At 40.3% G+C, this 22,962-nt stretch overlaps 1 protein-coding gene across 1 annotated transcript in view; it reads left to right on the forward strand.

Moving 5' to 3' along the window:
• Positions 1–22,962, forward strand: part of LOC117264879 (cadherin-18) — a 129,573-nt gene that overhangs the window by 82,602 nt on the left and 24,009 nt on the right. The window contains exons 7-10 of the mRNA XM_078162634.1: positions 2,173–2,426; positions 9,744–9,880; positions 17,807–17,928; positions 21,190–21,307. Coding sequence (XP_078018760.1) covers positions 2,173–2,426; positions 9,744–9,880; positions 17,807–17,928; positions 21,190–21,307 — 631 coding nt within the window. The remainder of the gene's footprint in view (positions 1–2,172; positions 2,427–9,743; positions 9,881–17,806; positions 17,929–21,189; positions 21,308–22,962) is intronic.

A 22,962-nucleotide genomic window follows, 5' to 3' on the forward strand; every position in this document is an offset into this window, starting at 1 on the left:
TAGCAATGCTGCGATAAAAGAGGAGTAGAAGAAGAATACCAGCTTATGTGCACTGTTCCAAAAGTCCCAAATAATTCAAAATAAATAGGCTTTGTTAGGGTATAAAGTAGGAAATGCATTTAATATATAGGTCAAAGACGCTTACAATTTTATAGTAATGCTCAGTTTAAATAAACCCATTTTGTTTACAATGAAAACTCCACAGGATTCTAACTGTCTATATGCAGTTAAACAAATCATGCGGTGAAATTAGATTTCTTGACAACAAACATGACATTAAAGTGAGTGCTCTCTAATTTACCCTATAATTACATCTGATTTAGTTTTGTAAATATTGGCCTGTATTTATTTCATTTATGACACTGGTGCAGATAAGCGAAGACAGTCTTAAAGGGACAACTCACCCCCAAATCAAATACACATTTTTGCTCTTACCTGTAATGCTGTTGCTCAGTCTAGAATGTTTTGGTGTGAGTTGTTGAGTGTTGAAGATATCAGCTGCAGAGATGTCTGCTTTCTCTCCAATATAATGGAACTAGGTGGCACTCAGCTTTTAGTGCTCAAAGGGCCAACAACTGAAATTTGAAAAACTCAACAGTGATGTCTCTTTCAAGAAATCATGACCCAGTTACTCAGGATAATCCACAGACCTTGTTGTGAGCAGTTTCATTTAGGAACTATTTTCTTTCTACTGAACTACACCCACCAACTGTATCATCGTACAGAAGGAAGCGTGCAACTACTGCTAGCTCACTGAGCTGGCTAACATTACAGGTTAGCCGAAAAGGACACCATGTCTGTTTACATCTTGGACTGTCACGAGTAGTGCCGGAGATTCTAATTGACCTATGGCTAAGCCACGCCCCCCTCCACTCACTCAGACAAAATATCAACATTCAGTGACCGGGCGCTATGGCAGGTGTCACAGTACACGGCATTTCGCAAGAGGGAATTGATGATTTTTGGAGACATAACGATCAGATGTCATTGAGAAGTAACCAAAAGGGCCTAAACTATGCATTGGAGGGATGTATTCATTTTCATCATTAGAACAGATGTAGACATCCTTGTTAACCTTATTCACGTTGAGTTGATGTTGTGGCCTAATGTTACCACACAACTTTATCCAAAGGAGACACTTTTCTCGGTTGAGATGTGGTTTAAAGTGTAAAAAATATACCTCATCGCCCAGCCTCTCAGGATACCTTGTGTCGGAGTTGCATGTACCCCATGCACACTGTTTGACCATTTTTAGACTTCAAATCTCAGAAAAAGCTGACAAAACCGAACAAAACTTTCTGTAATGCATTTCAATGGACGTCCAGGCAGAGAATGTCCGAGTGTATGGGAATGGCTATACACACTGTGATTGGCTCATTGCGTTTGAGGGCGGGGCTTAACCATAGGTCAGTTATCTGTTGGAGACCCCTCAGTTGGCTGAGATTGCTTCAAGTTGAGCAGTCGTTGCTAGTCATTGTGCTGTGCGCAGGGTACTTCTGGGGATGTTTCAATCCCCAGATTTTGCTGCAGAATGAGCGGTTCTGGCTTGAATGATACTCTTTGATACAAGCAGCTGCAGTCACAATGCAGTGGCAGTAAGCAGGAGAGATTGCACCGTAAGTCCCTGAGATAACATTATCATCTCTCTTCTGCTCAGAGGTGGTGAATTGTCCTCAAAAATGTTGTTGCACATTTTCCGTCGTTAACGCAGTTAGCTTGTTTACTATATTTCATGAATGCCGCTGTCAAATTGAACATCCCGCTGAGCCCATTCAAACTTTAAAACTGTATATGAAAAAAAAGAACTGTCCAATGTCCATATTGAAAAGCTTGGTTTGAGTAACATCATTCTGAGTTGGGTACAGCTGTAGTCACAAGCGCAAGCCTCTTGTCCATAAGTAGATGCACGCTTCCTTCTGTGCTGTGATATGGCTGGAGGGCAGGGGTAAAATGTCCCTTTAAAATTAAACTTTAGTTGTACAAACTTAAAATTTTGCTTATTTTTGTCCAGTTTGTCCAACTGACACGATACTGCAAAGTGATAATACGTGTTTCTTGTGTAGACTTGCAGGAGAAACTGCAACAGATACTTTATCTATCCTGATAAAGTGTACCTACTTTGTACCGTAACTGTTCTAATTATATTTCCCAATGGTGCCTTTATCCCAACAGCCCCTGAACTACGAGAGAAAGAAGACCTACACTCTCCACATCGAGGGCATGAATACACATGTGGATCCTCGTTTTTCTTATCTTGGCTCTTTCAAAGACACCGCTACCCTTAAAATCACAGTTGGGGATGTGGACGAAGCCCCCATTTTTTCCATAGATCATTACATCCTGGATGTATATGAGAACTCACCGAGTGGCACGGAGGTGGGCGTTGTAACGGCTCGAGATCCTGACAGCAGGAACAGTCCTGTCAGGTAAGACACTTCAACTCCTACATATACAATCTGCCGAAATGATTACAAGTATTCAGAGGCAAAGCAGCTCTGTGGGCACACTGTCTTATTAGTTGTGCATCACTGGATATAATTGAAGATCTACAGTTTTTCTTGTTAAGAAATATGACAAGCCCACTGCGAAAGCAAAGGGTAAGAGAGGACGCTGCTAATATTATGAGGCTTATTTTGTGGCTCAGCGCTCTTTCAGATGTGACCGGCAGCCAGTGTAACTGTCACTTTGTCAACCAATTTGTTGCCAAAAACTTAATATATTTTTTGAAACATATCAGTCTTTGCCAGATGGATTCATAGACATTTCCAAAGAGGCTGGTTACCATATCTACTCAGATTAGCTTAGTTGCTGAAGCATACTTTTGCCATGCAAGAATTTTGATAATGAGAATCAAGTACATCTTTGCCAAAGTGGTCACAGCCCATCAGAAACTGCTTGCTTATTTTTCATCTTTTGATCCCATTTTCTTTTCTGGCATTCAGGTTTACCAGGGAGACATCTTTTGCTGAAAAAACCGAGGTGCTTTAGATTTGCCCCTTGAGGTTTAAGTCAACTAATAAGATTATTTCTGCCTCCAAGAAATGTTTGTCTAACTAAAACTGCAATTTGCATGTCATATCTCTGCCCCATATAATTGTACCTTTTGTAGATAAGCATTTGAAGCTCTTACTTGGCACTGCACATATATATCAAAATGTGCTTATGTAAAACGGCATGATTTGTAATGCATGTTTGACGTATGCAGCAGCCCATTATTTTTGTCTTTGAGTACCATATGACAGCTTTCTAAATATTGAGTGAGAATGTTTCAGGTGACTACCTCTATAGAGGGTACTGTTAAATAGGTTAAAGAAGGTACTGCATTTTGTTTGACAGCCCCTTTTTGCTCCTGCTTCTATACTTGCCCTTAATGTTTCACACACCCGCTAAAAATCAGCAATATGCGTAGTGAGTCCGTCACATTTTTTGACATCATCAGATAGATGGTTATTTTGTCTGCAAGTCTGTGAGGTAACCCGAGGCAATACAGCTGCTTAGCATATTTGTATGCACTCTAAACAAATGCTTGTGAACTGTTGAAAAAAAAAAAAAGATTGATATTACCCTTAGGCAGTGGAGTAATCCTAGGTTTTCACTCCGCACAGGTAGCTCATTTCATGACATTACACTCAAGCAACGCTGCACTGCTTGTATTAATTTGAATTCCCTCAATAGCCTCGGCGGACATGATGGAGTAGCTGTAAACATGGAACTCCTCATGAGATGAAGTTTTGCTGATTTATCAATAATCTTCTGTGGCTATTACATGTTATAGGATCATAGGGAAAAACCTTGCCATAGGCTGTGAAGCCCTGGGGTTTTTCTAAAAAGCATTAAACACAGGGACTCATGACCATACTGTCCTCCTCGCTTTGGTGAGATGAGCTTTGTGGTTCTTGGTGAATGATGTTCAATTTAAAATGGGAGGACACAGGGTAAAAATACCTGCGCGATACATGTCAGAATCGTAGGACTCTGTGAGAGGTTTGTTGTAAATAAGAGGGTAATCTCCATATGAAAGAGTTTCCTCGCTCCCCTTGTGGGATACCTCCTCCTCAACCATTCCTACAGTACATCACACCCAATGTTCCAATGTTCACCACATAAAGAAGAAGGCAGCGGGAGGTATCTCCATGACAGCCACTTGAACCCAGAGAAAAAAGCTAAACAACTGTGCCACTGCTCCCCGTGTTGCTATCAGAATGCAGAATGCAGCAGGGATCAGTATTTGGCTCTCTTTGATCATCAGAAGACTGCCCGTGCATGCAATGAAATAAACATGTTATTGAAGTGACATTTCAAATGTTGGCTTGAAATTGACAGCTAAATAGCCAAACAAAGTCTTGATGGCTCATTACCTCTTGTTGCTCTTATACATTATCATAATCATAATCAGCGCAATTGTGAAAACTTCTTGGCCTGGTTACTTTGAAGCACTGCATGGACTCTAGTCAGGCCCGTCTTCAGCTTGTATTAACTGACAATTTTTCTTCTCTTTAAGTGTAACCAGGTGAAATATTACATAAACTGAATATTGAAAGGATAACAATGAAATGCCAGGAAAAACTATCAAACAAGACACTTGATTAGACCAAAGTTTTCACATAATTTAAATATTTTGCAGAAAAATCTAAAAAAAAAAGCTACTTTTTAAAAGCAGATTGGACATTTAATGGAAAAGTTCACCTTAGGATACAACTATTCATGATCCTCAGAGGATTGTATAAATCCCAAAAGGGCTGAAAAATGAAGCCAACACAGAAGTGCCAAAAACTGCAGTTCTTTATACATTCACTTTAGGCTGGCTCCAGAGGGGTTTTTATTTAACTCACCTGTTTACATTTGGATCAGGGCTTAAAGTACAACATTCTGAACACTCCACCACTTCAGCTAATAACAGGAAATCTCTAATACTAATGACTGAGTGTGATGCAAATTTAGTGTAGAAATACTGACAAATACGCACATCAGGTCCAATTCAAATCATCCGCGTTACTGTGTTCCATTTTTGTGAATGAGGCCTAATAAGTATACCCCCAAATACTGCCTATGTCCAGACAGGTGTTTGCTGTGTGGACTGGGCAGAGAATGTCAAAGGTGATATCTTTAACTCCACACTACATAAGATAATCAGACCCAAAATTTGATGCTAACTTTTGTGGCTAGCTCTGTTTCATGACCGAAAGTGCAAATCAGCTGTGTTACTATCCTCAGTAGCCCCTTTTACACTGCCAGATTTGCAGCGAATGTTGGGCCATTTTGCCAGCAAGCTGCGAGCGTTTAGACACACAGAGCCGGATTGGCAAGTTGATCCGAGGTGCCCAATTTTCCGCCGTGTAGGGGTAAACATATTGGTGGAACCTTTTTGGTTTAAAAACAACAAGGTGCCCTTCCGCCATGGGAGGGACTGTTGATGACTTGTGGGAGGAGCTGTTGATGATGCCGCACGTGCGACCCACTGGCGGTGGATAAACAGGAAACAGCTGATAGCAGGAATGAGCAGCTAGTAGCAAGAGGGAAAAGCAAACCTGACAGACACTGTAAAGATGAGCAACTGGGGAGACAAGGAATTGCGCGCCCTCCTTGCCCTCGCAGACGAAGAGGCCATTAACCATCAAGTGACGGGAACAGTGAAGGACGGGCCAACTTATGAGAGAAATGCTGAAGGACTGACCAGCCGTGGCTTCCCTCGGAGTATGTCACTGTTTGCATCACACGCTGAGCGACATGTTTTGTTACTTGCTCACGCCCCCCATTGCCCCGAAAAGGCACATTCTGTATGAACAAAAGTAGGCAGGTGGCATTTTGCTGCACTCCCAGATTTTGTTTTTATACTGCCAATGCTGAAAAAAGACTGATTGGACTTTCCTGCAAATTTGCACAATTCCTATTTAAAAAGGGCTAGTGTTACCAGCTGTTGGGCAGTCTCAAGCCATAAGCTATATTGTCCATAGGTTGTCTAAGTAGTCTTTGCAGTGTTTATCGTACAATATTGGGTACTGAGAAAATAAATTGACAGGACATTGCCCCATTTTCACAGCAAGAGCTATGACCTGGAAGTATGACATCAGTTCAGCAGACAGAATTTTGCTGAAATGGTCTGATGGTCTGTCAGAATATTTTTTTCCACCTGTGTAAATGTTCTGCAGGAGTGTGCAAGTATTCATAAGAACCCACAAACTTGGCTTTTATAAATTTCCGTGCAGATCTTTCATACGATAATCCCTACTTGGTGCAAAACAGCTTTTAGGCTTAAATATGCTTCTCCAGGCTGCATATAAGTGATTATGCATGATTTTCAGATATGTCTTGTGTACTTGTACACAAAAGTAAATTCTTTATTTTTTTTTCCATCTCACACCCACCTCCCAACAGACGGTTAGATCAGCCAGTCAGCTGTTAAGATTTTGAAAGCGCACAGCAAGGAACAGTTAAGTTTCCTTTTTTATCCATCTAAAAACTTTGTTTTTGTTTTGAGTAATAAGCATAACCACATCACTGGGCTGCAGTACTGTATGACTTAGTCATGTTGACATTCAGTGCACTTCAAGGATTTGCAATGAAAAAAGTAGCTATTACCGTACATATGGAATTATGAAAACAACATACAGTGAATCTGGTTGTTTGATATTTTCTGCAATCAAGCTGTTCTGGAAAATAATCATCACATGATGTAACATCTTGTACTTTTGGCTAGTTATCTGCAGAAATAAGGAAATAAACGACCAAAAAAACAAACTTAACAACAAACAAGATTTATCACCAGTAGCAGCAATTAAAGTGTTTTTCAGTGGATTTTTCCCCACAAGCTATAAAATAACATGTTTTTCTTCTTGAAAAAGCTAATGCTTAGCACCTAAACACACACTTTTACTGCTGAAAAGCCTTCATGCTCTTATGAGCCTGAGCATTTAATAAATCATGACAACGTTTCAACTGAGGGTACACTTCTAAGTAATCCAAGCTAAAAAAAAAAAAACAACAACTGTTCATTATTTCAAATAAATGCAATCCTTGCATGATTATCCCTATACCATTTCCATCTCTCATGTCAATTGAAAATTGTCGACTTAGGCTATATTACTCAGGAGAGTGAATGCCGGATTAAAGGTGTAAATAGGTCATTAAGAGATAAATTAGGGAATACACAGTCAATGCTCATTTCGTGCTTGAACTCACGAGGGGAACAGCTGAGCCCATTTCTGCTTTGTATTCCACAGGCTGCTTTGCTTCTAGTGTGATAACAGCGTTGCTAGAAAGCCATTACAACAGTGTAAACATTGCCAGCAGAACATCGCCTTTTGTCATTATTAAATATTGAAGATAGTTGCTCTTGACTTAGAAATATGTCATTTCAGAACATTCTGTCAAGACCTTAAGTCCATTTAAAAGCAGTAGGGATTATTCTATTTGTGTGTTTTAGAGGTGGGATGAGACTTTGAAAATCACAGAAGCATAATAACATCCCCTTTGGCTTGTGCTGCGTCTGCACTTCATTCATTTCACTGCATGGTTTTGGTTGACTGCATCTCTTATCATTAATGTAGGTTTGATACATTTTGTTGCCAAATATGATAAAAAACAAAAGTTTTAAGTCAGTAAGTGTTTTCTAACGCCTCAATAGATGTGTTGAACCACAGCCAGGGCATAAAACGCATCAAGTACCTGCAAAGTGTTTTTGAGGCATTTACTTAGTACTATTTTGCTTATTTGGCACTGGTTTGAAACAATGGTGAGTTTAGTTGTAATGAGCAGTGATTTTTTAGTCTGTGAAAACAGTTGTAGAATATGTTCTGTGGTTCTAAAGAAACTTTCCAGTGATGGAAAAAAGAAACCCTATCTCAGGTTTAGTTTCACTGTCATCGGCATAAAATTGTTCGTAGGATATCCTACGAATTAGCACCCCATAACTTCCTAAATATTACATAATTAACATTAACTTACATAGGTGAAGTTTAGGCAAGTCAAGTTATTGTGGTTAAGAAAGGTTTAGGAAAAGAAATAGGGTAAGGATCTTAAAATGACTCAGATTCACTCAGATTTCACACAGTTCTGAACACCAGTCTCCTTGGGCAAAGTTTTGTGTTTTGTGACCCATCCACTGCCCAAACCAGCCTCCTAACTAGACTATTTAAGACCACTTCCATTTTTTACTTCGGTCAAGTTATGCATGGAATACGGACTAGATATTGGTTAATTACTTTTCATAGGTAAATGTACTAACAGTGCATGAGACTGTTGGTGTAAGCCTGCCATTGGCTGGCTATTTCAGTCCGCATTCTAATCCCCTTCTGCTATCTGCATGCTACCATTTTTTGAGGGTACCATGACTGTATCCTGGCCTATTCCAGCCAACATTTGTATGTAGGGCCCATGTGGGTAGTAAATGGGCTGAAAAAATCGGCCCTATATGGGATTGTCCATGGGTTCCATATGTCTTAAAGCCAATAACCCATGAGTGGGTTTACCCAAGTGGGCCTCACGCTGGTTATACTAGGGCTACCTGGGTATCAAATGGATATGGGCCCAAAATGGGCACCTAACTGTCGGCCACCTGGGTAAACCCCACTTGTGGGCAATTGGCATGACGCCAATATGGAATCTGTGTACAATCCCATATAGGGCCCATGTTTAAACCCATTTACTATCCACATTGGCCTACATAGACACGTTTGCTGTGTAGCACTGCCCAAGATGATCGTGATTGGTTTAGAGAATTACAAACAATCCAGAGCATGTTTTCCCGTATACCAGAAAGATAATGGGTGCCTTTAGTAACCTTTCTTTAGTGCTAACATGCAAGACAATGCAAGACTATCTTGGGTTGAGCTTGGAGACTGATTACTACTAACAGAAGTGAGTTGAAAGGTGATTTCTACTAAGCAGGGAGGGTTGAACTAAATTATGCTTATAGTTGCATTAGGAAAATTCCACACCCTGTATTTTTGGGGCGTATCTCAGTAGGTGTGAAGCAGGTCTTAAACAAGTCAAAATGTAGTGATCAATAATTTTTTTACAGGCCAGTGTAAAGTCAGTAAAAATACAGCACTTGTTGATATTTTTTCCTTTATGAAGTAGATCAAGGAAGCTAATCAAACACAGATGGATAGCCTACATAATTAAGATACTAACAATCTCCCACTCTCCTTCTCTGCCTTACCTACCCTCTGTCCCAGGGTGGACAAATTAAGTGACCTTGCTAAAAAAGCTAGCTCACTAAATTTTCACCTACAGTATGTGCAACTTTCGCAGAGATCTCAGTGTTTTTTTCAGGAGGCACAGCAAGCACTTCATCCTGTAATTGTTGTCTTTTCTAGATATTTTTAGAAAAAGTGTGGCCAGATGTGGTCAGGGATTGTTGCTGAAAGCTGCTGCCTTTTGTTTTTGATTTTGTTCCATCATCATCATCACATTGTGGTCCAAAGACAGGTTGTGCTTATTTTTCTTCCAGGCAGCAAACAATTTGGCATCTGGAGTAGAGATGCTCCTCGCCTGCATTTTGAGTAGACTGGTTTTAAGGAAGGTATAAATAGCAGATGTAGCAGAGGGAAAGTAGATTACTGGCTCAAAAATATACTTGAGTAAAAGATAAAGGTTAAAGAAGGAACTTGTACCCGTTCCTAAAAAAAAAAAGGCTTTTCTTACTCATGTGCATTAGTTGTCACACATTACTAACCACCCTTTTTTTCCATCACTGCATTTTTTGCTGTGGATATGAGATCATATTTATCTTCCCTTAATAGGTACTTCTTGGACAGCAAAGAGGAGGGCGTACGGTACTTCAGAATCGACGAAAGCAGTGGACTTATACGGACGACACAGCCTCTGGATCGAGAAGACATGGCTTGGCACAACATCACTGTGATGGCCTCGGAGGTTGGTAGGTACCCAGGTTGCTTTCCATAAACAGAATGTTTACAAGTGGGCGAGTAAACGTAATGCACCTGCTGCGACTGTTTGTTCTTATGTGAGTGTTCATGAGCAAGCAGATGAAAGTTTCCTTGAGTTCTGAATTCTTTGCCATGTTGACATGATTCGTACTCCCTATTGTACAAACAGATTATGATTTAATATTCATCTTGGAAAGTTCATGAAAGTCTAGAGACTTGGAGAGTTTCAGTGCTAATATGAAAAAACAATTTTATTGTAATAATAGACCCACAATTTCACCACATTTACAGGCACTTTATCTTAGAAAACAAGCAGACATGGAGGTTCACACCTATTTACAGTATACTGTGCATATACCCTCAGACATATGAATATTTAAAACACCCAGGGTACATTTCTCCTGTGTTGGACACCTTCAGGGACTGTAGTAAACACATGAAATACTATTATCCAGTTGCCTGAGAAAGACGGTTAAAGGAGATTGCTCTTTCTCTCCACACTCATCTTGTTTAGCCCAGAGCTAATGAGAGACATTATAAATCGTTACCAGAATTGCATTGAAATCATGGGTGAGCTTCGTGCCACAGGGACATGATTGAAAGAATAGAAATTAAAAGAAAAATAATAATGATAGGTACTATAGTTCTATCCACAGGCTGCTAGATAACGAGACACCCTGAGGGGATCATATAGTCAGAGAGCAGTCCAGGTTCAAAATCATAGCGTGTAAAATTGGAGTCAAAATCAATAGCAATAAAAGGAACGTTTCATAAAAAGAGACGACTATATGAATCTGCGCCGCACACTCTCCCTTTACCTACAGAATAAAAGTAGCAGCACCATTTGGGCGCTGAACAGATTCTCTTCTGATATTCACTTCAGTGTTTTGATCAAAGACACTTCACCGGGATGCACGTTAACGGACACACATCCACCGCAGCTGTGCTCTTAGTCTTAGCCTAACAATCACTCCACAGTTCTAAGAAACACACATTAGGAGAAAAAAATGCACAACAACAAGAGCTGTAAGGGTTCACAAAAACTGCAATAAGCAGCTGTCGCCTGCAGCTATTCAGCTAACCAGTTCAGTGTCACTACTTTCTCTTTGATCATTCCTCTAACTCTAACTAGTCTCCTAAATTGTATTTCAGGATCACAGTGTAGAGACTGTACACAGCCCAGTCCAAATGAGTGCTTGTATTCTGCTTATTCTCTTGACTGAAGACCAGCAAGGCTCATGTCTTTGTCACAGAATGTCTTTGTTTGACTTAAAGAGTAATATACTTTATTTATTTGGGTTATGCTGTGAAAATATCTCACTTCAGATATTCACATTATTACAGGAAATTCTTAAATATCCATCCCTGGGCACAATGGTGCACTTCGTTGCGCTGTTTAATCCCTATATCCACCCAATTTTTCAGAGCAGCAAGATATTTTAATAGCATTATTAACAGCAATATCACAATCACTTACAGTATTTAAACACAGCCCAATACCAGATGAGTTAATAGTGAAATTAACAATTAAAGTCTGTAGAAAACAAGGAGGAAGGAGATCATTTGCATATTGATTAGAATGTATTCAGATAGGTTAGAGTGTATTTTTCTTATAATTGACTACAAAATCAAATTAGTCTCAATTGTTTCAATGTCCTTTCCTACATTGAAAATTAATTAAATCAATGCAGGCCCTGCTAACTTCAGGAATTGCTATCAGGTAACTTGGGTAATTTGTAATCACAATTAGGCAAATCTCTCGCCGACCGACAGAGGTGCTGCATGCTAATGTTTCTTTATCTCCTCACCTCTCCTTGGTATTCAAGGATACAGTTACATGCCAAGACACTGTCAAAAGGCAGAATGATAAATTTTGACCACTCGGAATGAGCAAGGACGCACAGTGTCATGGACACAAAGCACCCTGCACAGATTGCTGCAACATCTTAAAGCCCAAACAGCTTTCTTATGATACAGTAGGTGTAATGTCAGACATGACTAAGGCATTGGAAAATACACCATGCATGGAAACCTTTATGCCCACAGTAAATAAAAATCTTGAAATGTTAATTTAATAGACTGTCACACCTGCGTGACTTTCTCCTATCCAAGGAAGTTTTTGCTGAGCAGGCATGCTATTTTTCTGCATTGTAAGGCTACACACTCTGTACTGTATTACTGTAAAAGAAACTCACACCTGGAAGCTACCCAGTGAAACCAGTTTTTCTCTCCTGGGGACTGAAGTACCTCATGGCTTGAGGGCAGAGTTTCAACAAAAACAAAAAGGTCTGACCACATAACTCCTATTTTATATTCTCTTGACTGGTTCCCAATAAAACAAAGAATTGATTTTGAAATACTCCTTACTGTTTTAAATGTTTTAATGGTTTAGCTCCTTCCTATGTTGCTGACATGCTCATAGAGTACACACGAGAGAGATCTCTTAGATCACTGAATCTAACTGAATCTAACTCTAATTGAACTATAGTGTGCTGCAACTGTTCTCTTTTAGCAAATTAAAATGTATCGCAAGCTTTTAGTTAGGTTTCAAAGTGTATTTTTATTTATTTTAGGAATTAGTATTATTATTGTTATTATCTCCCCTTTTTAAGAATAATGATAATAATAGTACCCTACTGTTTTCTTTGTTTTATCATGTCCTGCTGGTTATGTGTCCATGTCATTGGTCCGACAGCCCATTGGTCCGACATCCCATTAGTCCGACGGTCCGTGGTGCTGAACGGCTCCCGGCGGGCGTATTTCTACCTTGATGGTGCGCCGTGACCGGCTCTGGGTCAGCTGGGAAAGGCTTGAGGCGAAGCAGGCTCACAGCTTATGTGTTTGCCACTTTCTTTTTAATTTTAACCCACACCATGATCTTTTCCTGACCCTAACCAAGTGGTTTTTGTGCCTAAACCTAACCAGACCTTAACCACAGGGCATCATGATGATTTCGGAAGAACGGGACTTCGGAACAATGGGTCTAATATGGTCGGAACAATGGGATGTCGGACCAATGGGCAGTTCCCCTGGTTATTATAAATGTAATACTTAGTTATCTTATATGATATTTTACGTTTGTCATGTATAATGTATCTTAAGCACATTGAGTTCACACTTGTTGTATGGAATGTGCTCTATAAATGTGCTCTTGACCCTCGAGACATCAAAAATAAGGTGGATTTCTGAACAAAAGTGTGGGCTCTGGGGGTCCTTATCTGAAAAAGTTAAGTTTCAGAGACTTTGTTATCTGCATGCTGGTAACTTCTAAAGAATGAAGAAAACAAAATAAGTACACTGCAACAGCAATTTTGTGTTTAATTCTTTTAATTTCACTTTTAATTCTCAGGAAGGAATACAGAATTCTCTGGAATTCTGGTGTGAACTTGCATTAATCTCTAGCATAACTCATATTCATCAGTTTTTATCCAGTCATTTATTTCACTGCACCTCATGACCCCATTTAACAGAAACCTTTAGAAGTTCCCATACGGAAAGCAGAGCCTTTCCAAGACATCTGAAATTTGCACAAGGTTCAAAGTGAAGGCTCAAGATTTGCAGATGCTGTTGACAAGAGCAGGTGCTAATATGTGCCAAAATGAACTGATTAAGGGTCTGGTTTTTGGATCTGGAGAGTGTGATGTTAGAAAAAACTGAGATGTGCTAACAGCAAGGGAAGGCATTGTGTCAACTCAATTATTACAGCACAGTCCTGCTCAGCAATTTGGTATTTAGACCTTAATGAATGTATTAGAGATATACGCTAGAGACTAAGATGCAGCAGCTACTACCTACGGACAATGAGGCTTCTATAGAAAACCAATGGGGTAGACAAAATGTCAAATAAATCATCACGGAAACCACAGTTTGCTGCGATTTTCATGTCAGAACATCAACGAACACCACTGACCACTCGGTGAGTTTCATGGCTTTGAAAATGAACATTTAGGTGGTTTTAGGACAGGTTGACACATGGTCATAGGCAGCAGTGTTAAGTCAGGCAGGGGAAAGCCAAATTCTCCGAAAATGAGCAGTCGTCACTTTTTTGGTCTTAACCACTCTGTTTCATCATAAACAACCCAGAAATGGGGCTCAAAGTGCAAAATACCGGATTTCTTCTTTAAGGTGGAAACAATGGTATTTAGGGTTGTTCAGTGCCAGAAACAGGATATGAAAGCAAAATGGAAAACATAGTGTTACATTTTGTCATAAACTGGGAGAAATATGGGAGAATTGTGACCCTGGGAGGTGACTAGGAGAGGGAGATAAAAAACAGGATTCACCTGGGAAAATTGGAAGGGTTGGCAAATATGGTAGAGGGTTAAATGCCTTGCTCTAGTGCACTTCAGTGTTATTTCCGCAACGAGAGAACAATCATGGGAAACTTTTACCACTCCAAGTGTTTTTAGGCTATGTGTTCTGAGGAAAAAAACTAGCTTAAAGGGCCAATGTGTAATATTTGGCATGGTTTATTGTCAATCTGAATCTGAATCTGAATATTCTACCCATTAATATGTTTATACAAGTGTATAATCGCTATAAAATAAAATTCGTTTGGTTTTGGTAGCCTTATAATTATGCTTTTTTACATATATATATATATATATATATATATATATATATATAGTGATGGACTAATAGTCTCATCCTACTCTCCAATGTGCTATGTGTGAGCTCAGTCCTGCGTGTTCTTTAATGAAGCAAAAGGAGAAGATATTCGGTCTCAGTTAATGTAGTTTATTAAGCAGTAAAGGAATAAAATTACAGAGCTCTGGGTCTCAACTTCATGTCCCTGACGAACAACAAAGGTGTGTCAGTTCACGAAGTCTGACCTCCTGTCCTTTCCCTGACCCAGTATATTTGAGCGTAACAGAGTGTCATTGTGCACGCAAGGCGTTGTCCTCTTCTCATTGGCAGTTCCACTTCCTCCTTCACCACACCACGCCCCTGCCTCGTGTTAATCTGACTCCTTCCCGCTGGCGGTGGGGGCGTGGTTCCTGTTTTGAAAGACAAGAGAACAGCACAACTCCCTACACGTGCTGTACCTTACTATCTGTATATCACTTTCTATTCTTTTAACCATATATGAAACTAATTATCTAAGCATTGCGGTATGTGCCCCTCAGACTTCATGTCTCTTCCTCTCCTGTACTTCTCCACTTCTGCAAAGCAAACACATTCAGATCAGCTGAAATCATCTCAGTATTCTCATTGTTCACACATCTAAAACTTATATAGTGAAACACAACTTATAGTAAAACACATAACATCATTCTATTCCCAACAATAGCAAGGGCCTTGCTTTAGAGAGGTCGCCATCTTGCACCGCCATGTATGTAAGGCAGCCCGAGCGGACAATCCAGCCAGCCAGAGAACGCGTTTCACGTGTATAAATGAACCAACGAAGACAGCAGAAGGAAGGAAGAAGGAGGAGGAAACAGCAGAGAGTGTTGGTAGTTTGTCAATAGAGAGTAGTGAAAAGTTTCTTTAGTTATAAAGTTTGTGAATGGACCACACTTACCACGCAACAGGAGAGAATGAACCCGAACCGTCATCTGCGAGTAAAAGAAGACGCAACTTCTCTCCTTGTGATGCACTCTCTGCGGCGCTTTTCCTCCTGATGATATATCTCCCCAACGATGGTAGCATCGAATCCCATTCTGTGCATTCAGCCTTTCTTCTCGCCCGCTCAGCATCAAACACATGGAGTTCCTCATCTGTATGCTCCGGCTCAAACAGGTATGGCTCTGGGTCTGTGTCCGCTACAAGAAACTCTTCAAAATCGCATTCATAGTCGTCCATTGCAGCTACTATAGTCCAGAGATATTGCTAGGCTAAATAAACAGCTGAGCACTGTTTACCGGCTACGCTGTCAGTCAGTGTACGGGCTGGAGATTGGCGGAGCAGAGAGGGGAGGGGGGTCCCCACTCGGAATGGTAAACGAGAATGTGTGTATGAAGTGTGTCTGTTACGCTAGAAGAGTCAGAGTTTGGGACGCAGTCTTTTACCCCCTGGAGTGTTACCAGAGTTTTTGGAGTGCTCAAATAAACTGGCCTTTTTCCCGAACGCTCCTCTGGTCTCCTGCTCGTGAGGGATTCATTACAATATCGTAACATGGTTTAGATTTCTAAATAAATATTCACCTCGTCACTAGATAGACCTACTCCTGAAAAACTCGTGCGCAAGGCTTTTTGTCCCTACGAGGCCACTGATGTCACTGTTTTCAACCCATTTTACACATTGGCCCTTTAATCTCCCAATATTGAGAGAATGGGTCCATGTCATTGGTCCGACAGCCCATTGGTCCGACATCCCATTAGTCTGACGGTCCGCGGTGCTGAACAGCTCCCGGCGGGCGTATTTCTGCCTTGATGATGCGCCACGACCGGCTCTGGTTCAGCTGGGAAAGTCTTGAGGCGAAGCAGGCTCATGGCTTATGAGTTTGTGACTTTCTTTTTCATTTTAACCCACACCATGATCTTTTCCTGACCCTAACCAAGTGGTTTTTGTGCCTAAACCTAACCAGACCTTAACCACAAGGCATCATGATGATTTCAGAACAACGGAACTTCGGAACAATGAGTTCAGTATGGTCGGAACAATGGAATGTCGGACCAATGGGCTGCCGGACCAATGGGCAGTTCCCGAGAGAATAAATAAGATCTTTGCTCAGTATTGTTGTTGTTTCATATGGGCCTTCTAAGTACTAAAAACTAAACATGATTGTCCCACCTTTTAGGAGCACTTTATCTTGACATTTCTGCACTTATGGCGCTGCCGTGCTGTATGGCTATCTGTGTCCACCTCAATGCACATACTGCAATAAAAATCTTCAAAACTGGTATTTTTCAAAGTGGACCCTATTTTCCCATGTTTCTGTGTCTAAGTGACTAATGGGAACAACCATTTTTTAAACTGGTCTAGTATTGAGTGAGAGTGGTGCAGCCAGCAGCACAGAAACAGGCTGCATGTAACCACTTGGGGTATGTCCACATGTGAGTGTATGTATGTCCACTCATAGTGCTTGTTTCTGTCACTGACAGGCTCAGATTGTTACTCTGAGTGCTTGGCAACTCACAGAAAGGATCTCTACAGAGATGTACCTTTCTGTAAAGAGGAAGATCCTTTGTGATTACCCAGAAACGGCCTCGAAACTGCCATTACCAACCTTACCAGACTCCATTTAAATAAATAGTAATTTTAGCATAGATAGAGTCAGCACATTTTCACATCTAACTGGATGAATTAAGGGTGTATTTTAACAAAACCAGAGGTGGCAATAGTTGGAAGCATGGAGAGACGAACCGAGACAGCTTCCGTGACTTTTATTTTGTTTGTGTTGACTTCAAATGATGTGTGTTTGATGATAATAAAATAACTGTTTATTAAGACGCAGTCTGGTGGGTTTGGCGATAGCAATGTCAAGTCTGTGTCTGGTTAAACAAAAAAGGTCTTACTGTTTCTCCAAAGTTAAAAACACAAAAAAAATTATTATCTAAGTCACCCTCTAAGTGTTAAATCATGTATTTCAAATTATTTTCATGTATTTCAGTGGCATAGGTGGCCAACACTTGATATTAAAATGAGAGGAGGTAAGGCATGTGATTAACATGCTACGAGAGTTTCTCATTCAGCGCAAGGGGCAAATAATGCATCACACCCAAGCACACCTGCTGGGACAAGAAAATACTGCACAACGACGATCAGATGTGCTTTAATATACAAAATTGCCCTCTGCAACGTTGCATCCCTTAGTGCTTTTATAGCTGCAAAGCCTGAGACAAAACCCATAAGCAGTCTAACAAGACGAGCACAGTGTGTCCTAGTTTAAAATTACAGTGTTGACACTCTACTTTGTTATTAAAGCTTACATTTGACTTTCATCTTCTTTGTCACTCGTTCTCTCTCTGCCGCAGACAACCCCAGCCTCCTCAGCCATGTTCCTGTTACCGTCCAGGTGCTGGATGTGAACGACAATCCACCAGAAATAGCTACAGACGAGGAGGTCATTGTGTGTGAGAGCTCAAGGCCGGGACAGGTGAGCATCTAGGATTCACCTAGAAAAATCTGCAACACCTATCTCTGTTCTATTTTTCTCCCTCTATCGCCTCACGTATTCAAATCTTTCTACGCCACTGACACACAGAATGTGTTGAGAGTTGTGCATTATCTCCAGTCGCCTCCCTGACTGCATGCATTCTGCACTGAACTATTGTTTCCCTCAGCAGTTTGGGTTGCTCACTGAGAGCTGAGCAGTAAGAAACTGTAAAGGCATTGGAGAGAGCTGCTTAATCATCCCTCATTCAAAATGAGTATCTCAGCAGCAAACCATGACAGCTCTAAATCGAAGCTCATTCCAATTTGCTCTCAGTAGTCTTTGATTCATTTGAATTAAGAAGGTTTTTGAGATATAGAGCAATCAGCAGCATGGAAATGGCTGAAAGGGCGGTTCAGCAAAGGATGATGGAGTAAAGACCGGGAAGACACAACTAAATACATTTTTAATAGTTTCAAGCGAGTGGAAGAAAAGTTTGAATTAAGGTTTGCATTAAATTTGAATTAAGGTTGCATTACAGCCTCAGGGCTCTTGGCCCAGGGGATTAAGTGGGAAGAATAATAATGTGTTGAATGAGACAGTAGCACTCCACCACAAATGACAACATATGTGAAATAATAGAGCTGCTCATTAATGCTTTAGAATCTGTTTGCATTTCAATTTTCATACCACAGACATTCATTTCTGATTGGCTGACAGTTGTCCATCAAAATTGTAACAGGACACCAAGTTCTCGTTAAGAGTTAAATCTCTGGCATAGTTGGATCAGATTACTTTTAAATTTAGTCAGTTACATCTTTATTTTTATAATTAGTAAAAGAAGGCAGTCTAATCTGAATACATTTTGATTACTTCAAAATTTAATATTGAAAATACTGCACCTTATGCTAAAAATGAACCGAGATGAATTTGAGTTTTGCAAATATTCTCAAAACATTTTTGATGCAAATAAAATACAACCCAGAAAAATGTTGGCATTGTACTTTTCTGCAAACCGCTGACACATTACATTAGTGCACATAGTGGATATGTTGAAACTTTGTGTTTTAACATCGTTGTAGTTAATGTGTGGGTAGCTTTAAGCACAACACATGGTTATGGTTAGAAAAGATCATTTTGGGGCTTAAAAAAAACAAGCAGTTATGGTGGCACAATGTTGGCTGGAGAAGCCGTTGATGTCTCAGTAAAAAACAATTGCTCTTCAGGACACTATCCCTGGTTGCTAAAAAACAACTGGTTTTGTTATTGTTGGTCTTCTTCACCTTCTTGGGTGTCTCGCCTAGGTGACACACCATTCACCACCCCAACGTTGATATTTAAGATTCAAGAGGCTTTATTGTCAATTTACAGTTATTTACAGCCATATAGAGAATAGAAACAACGTTTCACTCTGAACTGACCCACGACGCACACAGTGCAAAAGGATAAGTATAGAATAAAAGCGATAACACAAAATGAAAATAAATAAGAGCAATACAAGTAGTGCAGAGATATTACTGCAATCAATTAAATATGTAAGAAGCATACAAATGTAACATATTTGTGGTTTGCAAAAATATACCATGTCAATTTTCTTCTGGCAACTGGGCTGATTTTGAAACCGTGTATGTCAGCCGTGTTTTTCACCACTTTACAGAGAATTGGTTGTCATGAAGAAAAAAAAAAAAAAAACTTCATAATTTTAATAACTGCCATATTTTAAATACCAACCAGGCCTGTAAATCAGTGCTGAAGGCAACTATAACAATATTACAGCAGTAAAAACTGACCTATCCATTTATTAAAATGATGTCAAACACCTGATGACAATTTTAACACGTCTTATCTTTGCCTATAGTTGGTGGCCTTGTGATAACTGTAAGGTACAATAACATACACCCAGAAGCTCTGATAAAAAAAATATCACACATCATCACCCCTTATGGAAAACAGATTTCCTCATAAATATAGCTTCAGTGATACAAGGAGTAAAATTGTAACCTTATGTTACTGGTAGGGGTGTTATTGTTCACAATCATTTTGATTTAAGCCAAAGTTGGCGGGGACAATTCTCAAATCGGAAATCAAGGTTCAAGATTTGCAAATGGCATTAACAAGAGCAGGTGCTACTATGTGTCGACTAATAAATAACAAACTGAACTGATTAAGGGTCTAATTTTTGGATCTGGATAGTGTAGTGGTAGAAAAAAATGGGATGTGCTAACAGTGAGACAGTAACAGTAATTGTGTCAACTCAATAATTGGAGCACTGTGCTGCTCAACAATTTGGGACCTTAATGACTGTATTAGATATACACTGAAGTACTCTTAGCCAGACCTTTATTTAGACAAGCTCACAGAGTTCTGAAGGAATTCAAATGAGAGCAGGGACACATTAGACTGTCATGATGCTCTAAACCAATGGCATTATGGAGAACAACTTTCCACCCACTCAGAAACTAACCAAGGAGTCCTCTTTCCTCAGGCAGGTATTTACAAGATAACAGCCAATTGTATTGCTTCCTCTGGTTTTCAGACATCCCATTATCGTGATTTTTAAGAGTAATCAAGTGGCAGTTAGCTGCTTTTTCACAAAATCATTACAACTTAACTTTGGAGCTATTAACACAAGAAACGAAAACCCTGCTCTTCCCAGCCAAAATCTCCCACCAGTGGCACCCTGTCAACCATGACATCCACATAAGTAAACTCAGGCACACAAAAAAATACATCCTAATACTGCTCAGTTAAGGACAGAGGCTTGTGCAAGTATACCAGGAGTACAACAGCACCCCAAATCTCACATTGAAGATAAGAACTCCCCTTGGTGACAGGGGCTATCAGGTCGTTTTTCTCTCAAGGCCGGCTCTCTCCCCGCTCTCACTGTGTCTTTTACCAATTAAGGGTAACAAGCTGACAAAAGTGGCAGTGAGGTTGCCCTAAGAGCAGCCCTGTCATTGTGAGATGCCAGCTCCCCCTCGGCGCCAGCCAAATTTGCTGAAATCATAGCGTTGCAAACCAGCGATTCCTTTTTCAGGCAGCATACAGGTATAGGAGAAAATGTTACAAGACCAGTTGGCTGTAGGTCAAAGGAACTCTGACTCTGACCAATTAGGATCAACAAATCATGAGACATGCATCACAAACTGAATCAGCTCCTTGTCCTGCATGCAATTAGAGTGAAAAATGATTGTAATCGGTCCAGTGGCTAATTAAACATGTTGTCTTTGGAAAGTAATTTACCCTGCATCTTCTGGACAACAGGTGATCCAGACTGTCACAGCAGTGGATAAGGATGACTTTGCCAATGGACAGCGGTTCTCCTTTGCTTTGCCGAGCCAGCTACCAGTTAATCCTAACTTCACACTGAAGGACAATGAAGGTAATTAAAGTGATCAATATGTTTGTTTGCATTTCTTATGAGTTTTGCACTCTGCCTTCAGGGCAGGGCTCCAGTCTCATTGCTCACATAGCAAGATCCAATAAGCCGTACTGATTTCCTCATACCTTGGAGGTGCAATGAAAGTATGTGCTCTGTCAACTGGGTGTGGTAGACATCTGGAGATCCAAATGCCACCGGGATCTACTCTGAGTCGGGTCTCAGGAAACACAAGAGTCATAGAGGTTTTGGCATGTTTGCGCATTGTGTTGTCAAATGGATTACCCGCTCTGGCGCTCCCTCTTTCCCCCTCCTGCGTGCATTATTTTGTGCCAGCGCAGGGCCAACAGTGGGTGTTACTATGGCAACCATCTCAGTCTCAGGTGAATACCTAGCGCCGGGTTGGTCTGCAATCACAGGGCTTTTAAAAGCTCTCAGCCAGAAGATCTCACGGTTGCCCACTGAGAGGAGGAGTTCACAGCACTCCGGATGAGTCTCTGAGCCACAGAGAGGCACGAAAACGGAGAGGAAGGGAGCGCGAGAGAGATCAAAAAAATCAATGTGATAATAGGAGATAAGTCTGTTTAGCCCTTGGTCCAGTTGCTTCCCACCACAAGCCTCCCCTTGCCTACTTCAGCTACATTGAGTTACAGAGGCAAGGTTTGCTGCATTCATGTAAGTGGCACTTAGAGACATCCCTCACCTCCTGCCCACCTCCACTCCTGAGGGGCAGATCAATCAAACAAAGCAAAGATTGACTGCAACACAGATCCACAGACCCATATCTCCCAAAGGACAATACATTATCATTTTGCAAACAAGTTTATTCAGCAGTAGTTTGCTTCTTTTTTACTCATTAACACAGTAGAGTGGCTCTGAGGACAGCTGCTGAACACTCCCAAGAAGTGGAAGTGATGGTATTTGTTTAGGGAGATGACTAAATATTTGCTTGATTATTAATCATTTTTCTTTTAATTATATGAATTGCCATCTTCTGCAAAAGCTCTCATTCCCCATGGGGTCCAAACATATTTACCTACTTGAAAATTGAAAATGCCACACTGAAAGTGGGCTTGGTATAAAAGCTGGAGCTGTGATGACAGAATTTCTATCCCAACTATTTGAGGACTGTTATTTTGGCATCTCATTTTAGGTGTGACTATGTTGTATATGTTGTCAAAAACATGTGTTAAATGTGTTTCTTATTTTTGTCACTTTATTTCTCTGGGGTATTTCTGAGATACACACCTCCGCTATTGCCTGCAAAACATCTCTTGCTGTTTTGCCATATGTTGTGTGAGTGAATCACAGTGTGAACTTGAGCGAAAGCTAATAGAAGCTAATACTGAAAAATCACTTGTTAACCAACAACAAGCTGGCCACAGTGGTACAGTCATTCTTTGCTACTATTGCTTCCTGCTCTGCATTCTGTATGGTAGGTTGATATGAGGCGATTCATGTAATTATGAACAGTAAAATGTAAAATATGTCAGCCATGGCCACAAATATTAAAACAACTGTACAGTATCGGCTTTTCAGGAAAAGAAAAAATCTTGTTCTTTGAATTATTAGAACAGTGCATTGTCAAAGTTTGTATTGTCAGATACTTTTATGTGTCATTATATTATTAATATACATGCAAAATAAAGCTCAAATGC

This window comes from Epinephelus lanceolatus, chromosome 20 (genome assembly GCF_041903045.1).
Source record: "Epinephelus lanceolatus isolate andai-2023 chromosome 20, ASM4190304v1, whole genome shotgun sequence".
Taxonomy (NCBI): Eukaryota; Metazoa; Chordata; class Actinopteri; order Perciformes; family Serranidae; genus Epinephelus; species Epinephelus lanceolatus.